This window comes from Gracilinanus agilis, chromosome 4, assembly GCF_016433145.1.
Source record: "Gracilinanus agilis isolate LMUSP501 chromosome 4, AgileGrace, whole genome shotgun sequence".
In the NCBI taxonomy this organism is placed as follows: domain Eukaryota; kingdom Metazoa; phylum Chordata; class Mammalia; order Didelphimorphia; family Didelphidae; genus Gracilinanus; species Gracilinanus agilis.
In genome coordinates, this window is record NC_058133.1 from 21,609,179 (window position 1) to 21,621,877 (window position 12,699).

Genomic DNA, 12,699 nt, shown 5'->3' on the forward strand with positions numbered 1-12,699 from the left:
TCCATCCTCTGATTGGGGATATCCAGTGAAATAAAGCCCACAGTCAAGGCAGCCTATTCTGAAGGCTCTGATTATCAGGAAATCTGACATCCAACTCTGTGGCTTCTACCCTTCCTTCTACCCTTGCTCCTACTTCTTCCCTGTGAAGAGAAATGGAACAAGCCCAAATCAAATTTGTTTTTCTTACACCATTCTTTTAAATACTTATAGTATCCCTACTCACCCCCAAGTCTTCTCTTCTCCAGGTTAAACATCCCTAGTTCTTTCCATTTTTTTCTTATACAGAATGATCTCAAGGCTCTTCACCAAGATCCTTTCCCTCCTCTTCTTTGTATGAAAAGATATTTTTTCTATCTTTGGAGCTCAACGCTGTTTAAAAATGTTACTTTTCCATTTGATTTAAATCACCTCTTAGTTGTGGAAAGAAAAGATACTTGGGTTTTAATCCTGGCCCTACCCTTAACTAGCCTAAATCAATTTTTAAAAATTTATCTTTAACTCCACTGTCTTCAGTTTCCTTTAAAATGCCTCTAGGAGGCAATGAGGTGGCTCAGTGGTTTAAGACACAAGTCTAGAGATGGGGCATCCTGGATTCAAACCTGATCATCCCAGCTCTGTGATGGACAAGTCACTTAAGCCCATTTCCCTAGCCTTTATTATTCTTCTACCTTAGAACCAATGCACAGTATTGATTTTAAGATGGAAGATAAGAGTTTAAAAAATAAATGAAATAAAATGAGCTGCCTCGGAAGGCAGGGGGTTCCACTTTACTGGATGTCCTTAAACAAAGGTTGGGGTAGTGAGAAGGGGGTAGTGAGGATTCATATCCCAGGATGTGTTGGTCTTTCAAATTAAGGTGTTGGCTTAGATTGACAGTTAAAGTCTTAATGCTAATGTTCCATGTTCTATGGATGTTCTGTGGTCTAGCACTTTGCATAAAAAGCTCTTTCCTGCATTCTATGTGCTGTGTTTTAGCATTGTATATTTGAGGGTCCTTTCAAGCTCCAAGAGTCTAAGTTCTATGTTCTAAACAGCCTCCTAGCTCTAATATTCTATTCCAGCATTCTCTGTCACAAGGACCCTCTCTGCTCCAGCATTTTATGTTCTTCTTTTCATGCTGGCTATAATATTCTGCATGATTATAACCCTCCCAGCTCTAATGGGCTACATTACAACACGCTTTGCTCCATTAGACTGGTTTATTTTTTTATTTTATTTTATTTTTTTGGTTTGGCCTTTCTTTGCATCCCCAAGGCTTACTTAGAACAGTGCCTGGCACATAGTAGGTACTTAGTAGACTTTAAGTGACTCAAGTTCCTTTCTAATCATAGCATTCTAGATCTCAGTAGCCTATATCATAGGATCCCTCTAAGAACTAATATTTTATTAATATTCTATAATCAGCAAGGCAAACCTTTTGCCCAACCCCTATATTATGACCCAGTGAAAAAGATCCCTGTTTCTAACAGCAAGGGATCATGGTTCAAATCTCGTTTGGGACATGTGATTTATTTTACTTCCCTGGGTCTCAGTTTTCTCACTTGTGAAATGAAGGGATTAGCCTAAATTATCTCTGCGGTCCCTTCTGTGATCTCTAATAAACACCTTTAGAAGAGGGCTGCGATTATGGCCTGTAGTAGAACTGCCATTGTTGCCCCAAATGTGATTTCATTATGATGAAACTCTCTCCACTAACTCAGCTCAAGCCTTGCTATTTGCCCAAAAGTCTTAGAGAATTGTGTGAGGTTAACTCACTAGATCAGGCTCACACCATCTGAGTGATCCAGTGGCAAAGCTTCAACTAAGATCTTCCTAACTGGAAGGCCAGCTGGCTATCTGTCCATTTCATGATAGAGCCTTCCCATGAGAGCAGTGAGTGCAGCCCTCATCCGATGTAGGAATCCTCAGGTGTTTGGGGTGCTCTGCACCACTGGCAGAGATAACTGAGAGGTACCTACTGCCTTAGTCACTGTTGTTGTGATGGCTGCTCAAATCTAAATTCAGGCTCTCCCAGGATCTGTGAATATTTATCATTGCCTTGGAAAGTTAATGCTGGCTGCCATTAATGAGCTTGCCTGAACTTGCTGCCTCCTTCTGTTTTTAGGTGTCACTCTCTGTCCGATTAATTAGCTTCCAGAATCAGAATAGAGTAAACTGTCGGGGGAGATCAAGTCAGTCTGACTTCTTAAGGGCATCGAGGATGAAGGTGGAAGGGAGAGAACTGGAGTGGGGAGGGGATGCGATGCCACCCTTCAAGCACAGCCCAGAAACATTGACGTGAGCATCCCTCCTGGCAAAATATAATATTTCTTGCAAACAGTCACATTTAGCATTTAATATGCCCCCTTCTCCTTATGAGACAGACAGAGTGAGAGAAGGGAGGATGGGGAGAGAGAAAAACACACAGAGAGACAGAGAGAGAGAGAGAGAGAGAGAGAGAGACAGAGAGAGACAGAGAGAGAGAGAGAGACAGAGAGAGACAGAGAGAGAAACAGAGAGAGACAGAGACAGAGACAGAGAGATACTGATACAGATACTGATACTGATACTGTTGATTTCATTTAAAAAGACAAAGTTGAACCTCATAGAAGGAAATCATATATGTCAAGTTTGATCATAGATTGAGAGCTAGAAGGGAAAATAGAATCCATCGAATCGAAACACTCTCCTTTTACAAACAGAGGTCCATAAGGGTTAAGAACCTTGATTAGATTACTTGCTTAGCTAGTAAATATTTGAGGCAGAATTTTATCTGAGGTCTTTCTGACTCCATATCATGAATAAACGTGGCCCTTTTAGAGAGGAGTTTTAAAAAAAATCATCTTAACCTCCCACTTTTGCAGAGATGGGAGAAACTCTGGCTACGTATATAGCATTGTATGTGCTACCAAATTTGATTGAACTGTTGCCTGATTTTGCTGTACTGTCCTTTTCCCCCTTCCTTTTTCAGTCTTTATTACACATAAAGGCTCACTCAGTTTGGAGAAACCTATCCAGGACTCAGTGTATTATTAAAGATAAAAAACATCCATCAAAATGGGCAGCCAGGTGGTGCAGTGAAGAGAATGTGGGTCCAGGAGTCAGGAAAACTCATCTTCCGGAGTTCTAAATCTGTCCTCAGATACTTACTAGCTGTGTGACTCTGGGCAAGTAACTCAGCCCTGTTTGCCTCAGTTTCCTCATTTGTTAAATATTCTGGAGCAGAAAATAGCAAACTATTTCCAGGACCTTTGCCAAGAAAATCCCAAATTGGGTCACAGAGAATAGGGCACAATTGAAATGACTGAATGACAAGTGAAATGACTGAATAACTATGACGACCATAAAAGTACTATTTTAAAAGAAGAATAAAAAATATTTAATATACTTCAAATGTTGTGTATTTACTTGAGTGCACATATGCTGTATGTCTCGTGTAGAATTTAATCTTCGGTGGACCAGGGGTTATTTTTGTTTGCCTTGGTATCCCCAGCACGTTGTACCCAATAGACTAATGTGTGTTGACTTACTTAAGGTCACATAAGGTGAGAAGTCTGACACCAAGACTAATGTGCTTTGCATTATACCCCCAAACCTGACCATATTTATGCCAAAACCAGATTTCATTTTGTAAGTATTTCTTTATATAGATATTGGACTATTCATGCTTCAGCAGTACTTAGATGTTTTTGATACAGAGTTTATATTATTTCAGGTGACCATATTTTAAAATGTATTGTTGTGTAGAGAAAGGAAGAGAGTGATGGGAGCCTGAAGGCAATCCATTAGCAACCTTTGGACGCTAGAATCCTCTTCTGCATTCCATTGGCTCCAGAATAAAATCAAACTTCTTTTGCCAACCATTCAAAACTTTCCACAAACTGATGATTCTCCTTCTTTTCCATCCTCATCTCCTTTTTACCAGATGTGCTTCAATCAGAATCGTTTCCCATCTCCATACCTTTGCCAGCACTAGTCCTTAAATCTAGAACGTCACCACTCCCCTTCTTTGATTGTGGACATTTCCAATGATCCATTGTTTAAAGTCCAACTCAACTATCACCTCTTCCAGAAATCCTCTCAGAACATTCTTTTATCCTAGACTTTACATAGCATAGTTTCTATTGTGAAACTCTTCATTTCACTTATTTTCCTCATTTTATTTATTTTTTTCTTTTAATTTTGTATTGATATTATTTTCTTAAAAAAAAAGTATCACGGTCTCTCCTCAATGATAGTCCCTCCTCACTCCTAGGATCCTGCTTACAACAAATATTGTATTTAAAAAGAAGAAATCAACCCAATGGCTACTTAGGAAAATATGTACCTAATTGTCCACTTTTTGTCCCAAACCTCTGCCACTGATCAAGAGGCATGGGCTGAGGCTCATTGTGTGGGTCAGATTTCTGAAATCTTTGGATGTTTTTATTTTTATTTATTTCTTATAAATAATATTTATTTATAATTTATAATATTTATAAATAATATTATTCCACTCTACATTGATTCAGATGAGTTTTCCCAAGGTTCTATGAATTCTTCCCTATTATACTTAGGTAATATCTCATTCTTCAATTACCTGTAAGGTAAAGGGGATGCCTTGAGTCAGAAAGACCTAAGTTTCAATCCTGCCTCAGACATGTAACTAGCTGTGTGATCCTGGGCAAGTCATTCAAACTTGCCGTGCCTTAGTTTCCTTATCTGTAAGACGAGGAGGATGGAACCTCAGCCTCCTACGTTCCTCTCCACGATCCTGTGCGGTTGTCTCACATGCCACTAGATTCTCAGCTTCCTAAGGACAAAGTCCATATCATACCTGCATCGTGTATCACCCTCAATGTTCAACACATTGTAAATGTTTCTCGGATGCCTGAGTGAGTGACCATCCTTTGACCGTATTCTCCAGTAACCCCCCCAATGCTGCCTAGAGATGCGTCCTCACTCCTTTTTGTGTTCTTCTGTCCACAGGAGTCTGAATCCCTTTACGCGCAGATCAACAGACCTAAGAAATAGCATCATTGCGGGTTTGGGGTGGGCGCTGCAAGACTGAAATGGAAACCTACATCATGACAGGCCTTGGGCTCTCCTGCTTTCTTTGACATGACCCCATCTGACAATGGAATTGATGGTTGCCCGCTATACTAATTCTACAGATGGACCTGACTACTTGGGCAACCAGCGGCTAATATCTGTGGCAGCACAAAAAGGGAAAGAAAAAAAAAAAGGATCCCCCCATCATCAGTGTCCCTGGAACAGCCCAACAATTGCTTACCCTGTGAAATACCTTGAGCCCCCTTGGCAAGAGTTCTGAATTACCCACGATGGGAAATCTTAATCTCTTTTTGTTTCTCTCGACCTTGACCATGGCATTTGGAGTCACCGGCAGTGAAACGTTACCTCATAGTGGCCACTTACTTGTTTTAAGCAAAGGCAGAGGGTCCTGTGTGCTCACAAGATCATCATCCATAAGGCCTCCAGGCTCAAGTCTGCATTTTCACATCAATGATGATTATTTCTCATCACTACAAAAAAACCAGTCCTGCCGTGTGGCTTTGATTTGGGGGTTCCCCCTCCCGCTAGCATATTTAAAGATAATGGGTGTACCATTTTTGTATTTCCTGGTAACTGTTTTTTTCCCGATAAGTGATGAAATCTAGCTGGAAATTGCCTCATGTGAAATGAATCTTAACTTGAAATCACACGACTGATTATTCATGATGATTTAAAAAAATAAATAAATAAAAGGTTGCCAAAAGGACCTCTTTGCTCTCGTGCTTCAGGATGGAGAAATGCTGCTTTCAGATTGAACATTCGCACTATGGGAAAAAAATGCATCATCTCCCTTGGATGAGAAGGAGGAAAAAACTCATTATTTCCTAGAAAACTCCAAATGCTAAGTACAATAAAGGAATATTTTTTATTTCTCGAATCTCTTGCTGCTGTGATGCTATGCAGACAAGTGTTCTCTGTGTGCCACTTTTTTTTTTAAAGAAAATTATTTGCCAAATAATTCTGGTCCAATTTTAGTTTGCAGACTTGGATGAAACAGACTTTCCAAATGGGACAATGGTGGCTGGAACAGTGGGGTAACAAACTGATCCTCTGATGCAAGTGTTTGTCTCTATCTCTTTTTGTACATCAGAAAACTCAAATGGGATTTCTTTCTTTTTTTTTATTTTATATCTTGAAAAAGGAAAAAAAAAATCTTACCATAAAACTCTTGCAATGGGTAAGGGAAATGGCTTTAAGGAGGTCCAATGTTGATAATTTTTTTTGTAAATATAAATCTTAATGATAATTCTTTTAAATAATGCCATTACACTGTAGAGAAAGGAACCGATGGCTCTAGAAGTGTGCCAAGTTGGAAGACATCCTGCATGGTGTCCACAGGCTTACGCTTATGTGATAAGGGGCTGGAGCTCAGGTGTGTTTGATGGTAGCAGTTAGCCAATCAGCAACTAGCGAAAGTGGGAGGGATCACATCAGGTAATATGCTCACTTTTTCCACTACTGAAACTCCGTGTAAATGAAAAAAAAATATATCCATATATGCATATAGGCAGCATGTGCATATAGAGTGTACATGACTCTTTGGAGCCTGTCTTTTTGATTCTTGACCCCTCTCCCTCTCCCATGGAAATCACAGGACTGTTTGTACATGAGACAGAGAGTTTTAGCTTCCTTTTTTTACATTTATGGGGGGAAAAGTACAGTGTTTGGTTCCTTACTCTGTTTAGCACATGCTTTTCATACAGAAGCTCTATATTTTTGCCCTCCAGAGAATTCTTATACAGGTCAAACATGTTTTCCTAATGTTCCTATGCAGTTACAAAGAGTTGGATTCGCAGTTTAACAATAAGAAGAAAACTGTAAAGGGATCATGGTTCATCTGTGTGTGGGGTTATTATCATGATTTCAGAAATTGAGCAGCTGACGATGTATCGCCATCATGGATTTCAGTGGGCCAGGATGCAGCCACCATTTATGCTGTTCTCTCGGTGTCCCCTAAAGTGGGTTGGAAGAAACAACAAAGAACAGAGTGAGAAATTGGGATGGTTGACAGTGTTTCTGATGAAGTTTTGCAATATCTGCTGCTGGAGTCTACTGTCTGGTTAGGTGTCTTGCTAACATGATCACTGTCAGATCTATGGAACTGGTGTCTAGAAGGCAAAGGGCCCAAGATGCAGAGAAATGAAGACCATCTTCGAATCCCCCCTTTCCTTCTTTTCTCTTCTCTTCACCTCTCCTCTTCCCTCTTGCTTCCTTCCCTTTTCTTCTCTTCATCTTTCTTTACTTCTCTGTCTTCCCTCCATTTTCTTCCCTTCCCATCACTTTCCTATTCTTCTTTCTCTCCATCTTCTTCTCCCTTTCTTTCTTCTCATCTTTCTCTTCCTCTTCCCTTCTTTTCTCTTCCTTTCCACTTTTCCTCCTTTCTTTCCCTTTCTGATTCTGTCCTATCCTCTTTTTTTGTCCTTCCCCTCTTCCTTGTCTGATCTCCCTTCATCTGTAAATTGCCGCCCACTAATACTATCCTTCCCATAAGCATGGACATGAGTTTTATGATGAAGCCACCTTCTTCTATCAACAGAAACAATATAAATGGTGGGGAGGGCAGAATATAACAACTGCATCGAAATAAATTGGATTGTGTTTTGGAGTGAGTGAGTAAGGGTGACCAATCCCATTGAGCAAGTCTTTAGAGATCTGTGTATCGTTTTATGATTTGTGCTCCAACAAGTGGTGCTATCTTCTGTCTCAATGTGGCTGTCTTCTAATTTTTGTCTCTCCATCATAAAGAATTAGACTTTCCAACCTTGCTTGATTTTGAAATAGCCAAATTAATTGTTACACTGATGCTTTGGGAAATATTTTTAGAACAGAATTTGACAGCCCAATGGGTTTGCTGCCACTCACAGGACTCCATTGGGAATGCCCACTTTTCAAAACATAAATTCTTGAAATAAGTTGAGGGATGGAAATTGGCACTTGAGGCTATTGTCCATCTCATCACTGGCAATGTTCTTTTGCAAAGTGGTAGTCAGGGAACCTAGAACTACCAAGTCCTTTCAGTGGGATACCAATCTTCCTCTATTCTGTAGCAAAGAGGCTGAAACCCAGAAGGTCACAGAGAGTCTGCGCTGGACCAGTTTCATAGACCACTTGTATAACTGTTAATTCCTCATCCTTCACTGGCACTAAATTTGTCACTTTAAATTTTAAAACCAGGGAAACCCAACCTCCATCTTGTTACCATTTCCTGTAGTTCTTCAATCTCTACATGTAACAAAACAATTTCAATAGACCATAAGCATCCCAGTGTCTAATGAAATGCCATCATCTAATGTACTGGGCACCTTTTTCAGAAATAATAATGATGATGATAATGACAATGATGATGTTTACTCTGTGGGTTTTGTTCAATTCCATTTCTGCATTCTGACATATTTTTTTAATAAAGAGGAGAAAGATAAAAAGGACTGTTGCCGTACATTTCTAGATCTACTTCGACTTTACCTCAGATGACAGTTTGTTAACATATACGGACACATTATTTTTAACTTTATGTATGATACATTCAACAGAACAGCAAATGTTTTTAGAGATTTTCCATTAATTTCTGTAACACATCATGTAATACTGTTACGAATAAACATGTTTGAAAAAAACATGGCTGAGATTATGTCTATTCTATAGATTCCCTTTTGAGAAAGATTAAAGGAACCAGAGAAGAAACTTCTCTTGTGATCCTACCATCATATTCATGTTCTTTCTATCAAGTGTCATACTTCTGATGAAAATGCCCAATTTCAATGGGAAATCCCAACGCCCGTTCTGAATTTAGTGGGCATCTGGAGATTTCTTATATCTCAGTCTGCAGGCCAGGGCAGTTCAAATGAGAACAAATCCTTCATTCCAAATATGGCTGTGAAGTATCAGGGAAAAATCAGCTTATTTTCCACATTAAGAATGACATAGCCACTAACCAACCAGTCACTGGACATAAAAGACAAGAAAGTATATTCCAAACCTCTCTGATAAAAATTACCTGTTCTGAGGATATTTCTTTATGGAACATGCTGAAGCATGTTCTTATTTATGGGGCTTTCTTATTTATGAAAAAAAAGAGAACAAAGGCACTAGCTAATCACTAAATGACTATTGAAGAAACAGAAAATGAGTTAAATAACGAGTGAGGATTATAACATAGTTCCTTGATGTATGCATTTAATCATCTCCTAATATTAAATGTCAATAAAGTTTGGAATGGTGGTTGTCCTTCATACTTAAGAGGATCAAAAGGACACCACTGGTGATGTCTATTGATTTGTGCATAAATTAGATTTAAGTGAGATAGAGTTGTACAATCTTCAGCCTTGCTGTCTCTTCCTGAGTCATCCAAGTCCACTAGCAAGACAAAAGTCAAGATGACTAGTGATGGCTTGGGATACACTGGATGACCTTGGCATGTTCAATGTGCCCAAGGTCTAGGCACTTCATAGAGCCTGCTTCTGCTACCTTCATGGTGTTCAGGGAAAACTCATACCTCTGGTACAGCCCTTTGCAGGGATGCTTTCCTCCTTTAGTGTGTACCTTCCACCCAGCTCTCACCTGTAGCTCCAAGGAACTGAGAAATGGACAACAACCACACTTCAATAAACCATCTTGGCAAGCAGGCTAAACCAGATTGAAGGTAACTGATTGGTCTGAAAACTGTCAATGAATTAGAATGAAGATGTCTACTCCAGGAATATGAAGACTTCCCCTTGTAGAAGGGCTGGATTAGGACAATATTTGGATGCTATATGAAGGAAGGGTATAGAACCCCATTCCCCAAACATGATAATTTAAGATTAGTGAGTTTGTTGATACTTATTCCAGACCAGCTCACCACTTATTTGCCCTTTGGAATTTCTGCTCAATTATTAACAAAATTCTCTTCATCTTTGACCCCTTCCTTCTTCTTCCACTCTAACCATCCTTTGACATTCACAGAGGTCTGGCTTGTCCAAGAATACATGATTCTTAGCCATCATTTCCATCCTGGTTGTATCTTTTCTCTTGCCTCCAGACATACTGGTCTTGGTGTGGAAATTAACATATCCCTTTCTACTCAATAATACCACTTCAAGGACTGGGAACATCTATGAAGCAACCCATATCCTAGTGATAATTACATCGCAGCCTTCATGTCATTTTTTCCCTTTCTGAAAGAATTCACTGCTGGTCCTCTCTTCCCCATGCCTACTCTCATCCTGGGGGATTCGAAATATGCATACTGATATTTACTTAAACATCCTAATCTCCCGGTTGCTCAGCCTTTTTTTAAAATTCTTTTGATTATTTTAATTAATCAGTTTCATTCTTTTAATTCTTCATTCTATTAAACCTACACTCAGAGAAAGTCATACCTTTTATCTCATGATCATCCACAAGTATTCCTATCCATAATTATAATCTCCTAACATAACATCTCACCCTATGTCTGACTATTGCTCTCTTTTGTCTTACCTAAGAACTCCAATCCTTCTACCTCTTAATACTCTCTTAGGTCAGCATCTCTGCTCTGGCTTCACTTTCTTCCCTTCCCAATCTTGACCCAGCACTTGACTGATTCAAAATTTCAGTTCTTCCCTTCTTCTTTGTTCCCTTGTCCTATTGTCTTTTATACCCCTCTGTTTCCCAAGCCTACATTGCCACCCCCCACCAACTTTTCTCTTTTTATTCACGTAAGGCTGAATGGAGTTGGAAGAAGTCTACTAACTTATATTGTCTGATCTCACCTGGTTCCTCACTGAAAGGCCATTTTTTCACTCCCCGATATTAATTCTCCTTACCACTCCTGTCAGAGATTGATCAATACCTATAGTTTTCTCCTCCCCTCGGCATTATTTTCTCCTCAGTCTCCACATTTACTCTTCCATTATGCCAGGTACTGATGAAACGGAAAACCGTGTCATGAAGATCAGCCCTCTACATGGACCCTTGAGCCAATTTTTACTCATTTCCTATAGATTTGTTCTCAACACTATCTCTGATCTCAACCACTCTTCTCTTTATTTCCCTACTTAATGAATCCTTCCCTGTTGCTTACAGATAGATATAGGTCTTCCAAATACTTAAAAAAAAACCATCCTAACCCTATTATCTTAGCAAGATATTTTCAATCTCTCTTGGAATTCCTTTCAAACCTGAAATCCTAGAGGAAAATATCTAAGCTTATTTCCACCATTTCATTTTCTCTTATTTTTTTTTAGCACTTGAAGCCTGACTTCTTACCTCACCTTATCATTTAAGGAAAACCCATTTCTCCAAATGTACCAGTAATCTTGTTTCCTTCCACCTCCATGCAGACTTAAACACAGCATTAGACATTATTGATCAGCCTCTCCTACACTCTCCTCTCTTGATTTTCATGACACTGATTCTCTTCATTCTCTTCTCCCTTCTGATTGTTTCTTCTCATTCTCCTTTAACTGTGGGTAAACCCTATCCTGGACCCCCTCCTTTTTTTCTTTTTATATTCTCTTATTTGGTAAGGTAATCATGTCTATGTAGATGGTTCCCAGATCTTCGTTTCAGCCCCTAGTCTTTCTCATGAGAACGACTCTTGCATATCCAGGTCCCTATTTCAAACTGGATGTTCCATAGGTGCATCAAACTCAACATGTCCAAAATAGAACTCCAATTCTTTCCTTTTCAGATCCTCCCTATTTCTACTGAGGACACCAGCATACTTCTAGGTACCCAGGTTTGCAGCTCTTACCCCACATATCTAGTCAGCTGCTGAATCTTGTCATTTTTCCCTCCACAACATCTCTCATCTTTTCCTCCAACAGCCACCTCCCTATTTAAGCCCACATCAGTTCCAACCTCAGCTATTATAATAGCCTCTTTTTAATGTTTTATTTACATGTAGAAACCAATTTGACGATTGATTTCTTTAAAAAGAAAATCTTTTATTTTGCATCTTAGAATCAATACTGCATATTGGTTCCAAGGCAGAAGAGTAGGAAGGGCTATGCAATGGGGTTTAAGTGACTTGCCCAGGGTCACATAGGAAGTCTTTGGGGCCAGAGTAGAACCCAGAATCTCCCATTTCTAGGCCAAGCACTTAAACCCCTGAGTCACCTACTTGTCCCCTAATGATATTTTTTGATTTTTTTTAACCCTCACCTTCTGTCTTAGAAAAAGCAGAAGAGTAGTGTGAACTGGAATTTTTTTATTCCCTTTTTCTATTTTAAGTTAATCAATCAGAAACCTGAAATACCCCTACTTAACACTTACTAAGTCACTGAGGTCAAGTGACTAGCCCAGGGTCACACAGCTAGGAAGTATCTGAGGCTAGATTTGAACCCAGAACCTCCCATCTCTGGGTCTGGCTCTCAATCCACTGAGTCACCTAGTTGCCCCTGGTTTTCTGACATTTTGATTCAAATTCTGTGCCTTACTCATTCCCCCCCTCTCCATGGCAGTAAATAATTTGATATAGGTTGTGCCAGTACTTTAATGCAATATGTATAATTGTTCTCTCTAGCTCAAATCTTTCCTTTCTACCAAACATCCTCCTCAAACCTACTAAAATGATGAGTCTAAAATGTAAGTAACAAATCGTTCCCTTCCCCTAGCAGCTTGGGTTCACTCTTGCCTAAAGATCAAATAACCCCCCTTTTGGCATTTAAGGCCCTTCAAAAGCTGACTCCTACCTACCTGGGAAGGTAA

The 12,699-nt window shown here is 39.5% G+C and overlaps 1 protein-coding gene across 1 annotated transcript in view; it reads left to right on the forward strand.

Moving 5' to 3' along the window:
- The first annotated feature begins 2,200 nt into the window (after positions 1 to 2,200).
- C8B (complement C8 beta chain) overlaps positions 2,201 to 12,699 on the forward strand; it is a 78,740-nt gene continuing 68,241 nt past the window's right edge. The window contains exons 1-3 of the mRNA XM_044674783.1: positions 2,201 to 2,277; positions 4,948 to 5,003; positions 6,307 to 6,403. Coding sequence (XP_044530718.1) covers positions 2,201 to 2,277; positions 4,948 to 5,003; positions 6,307 to 6,403 — 230 coding nt within the window. The remainder of the gene's footprint in view (positions 2,278 to 4,947; positions 5,004 to 6,306; positions 6,404 to 12,699) is intronic.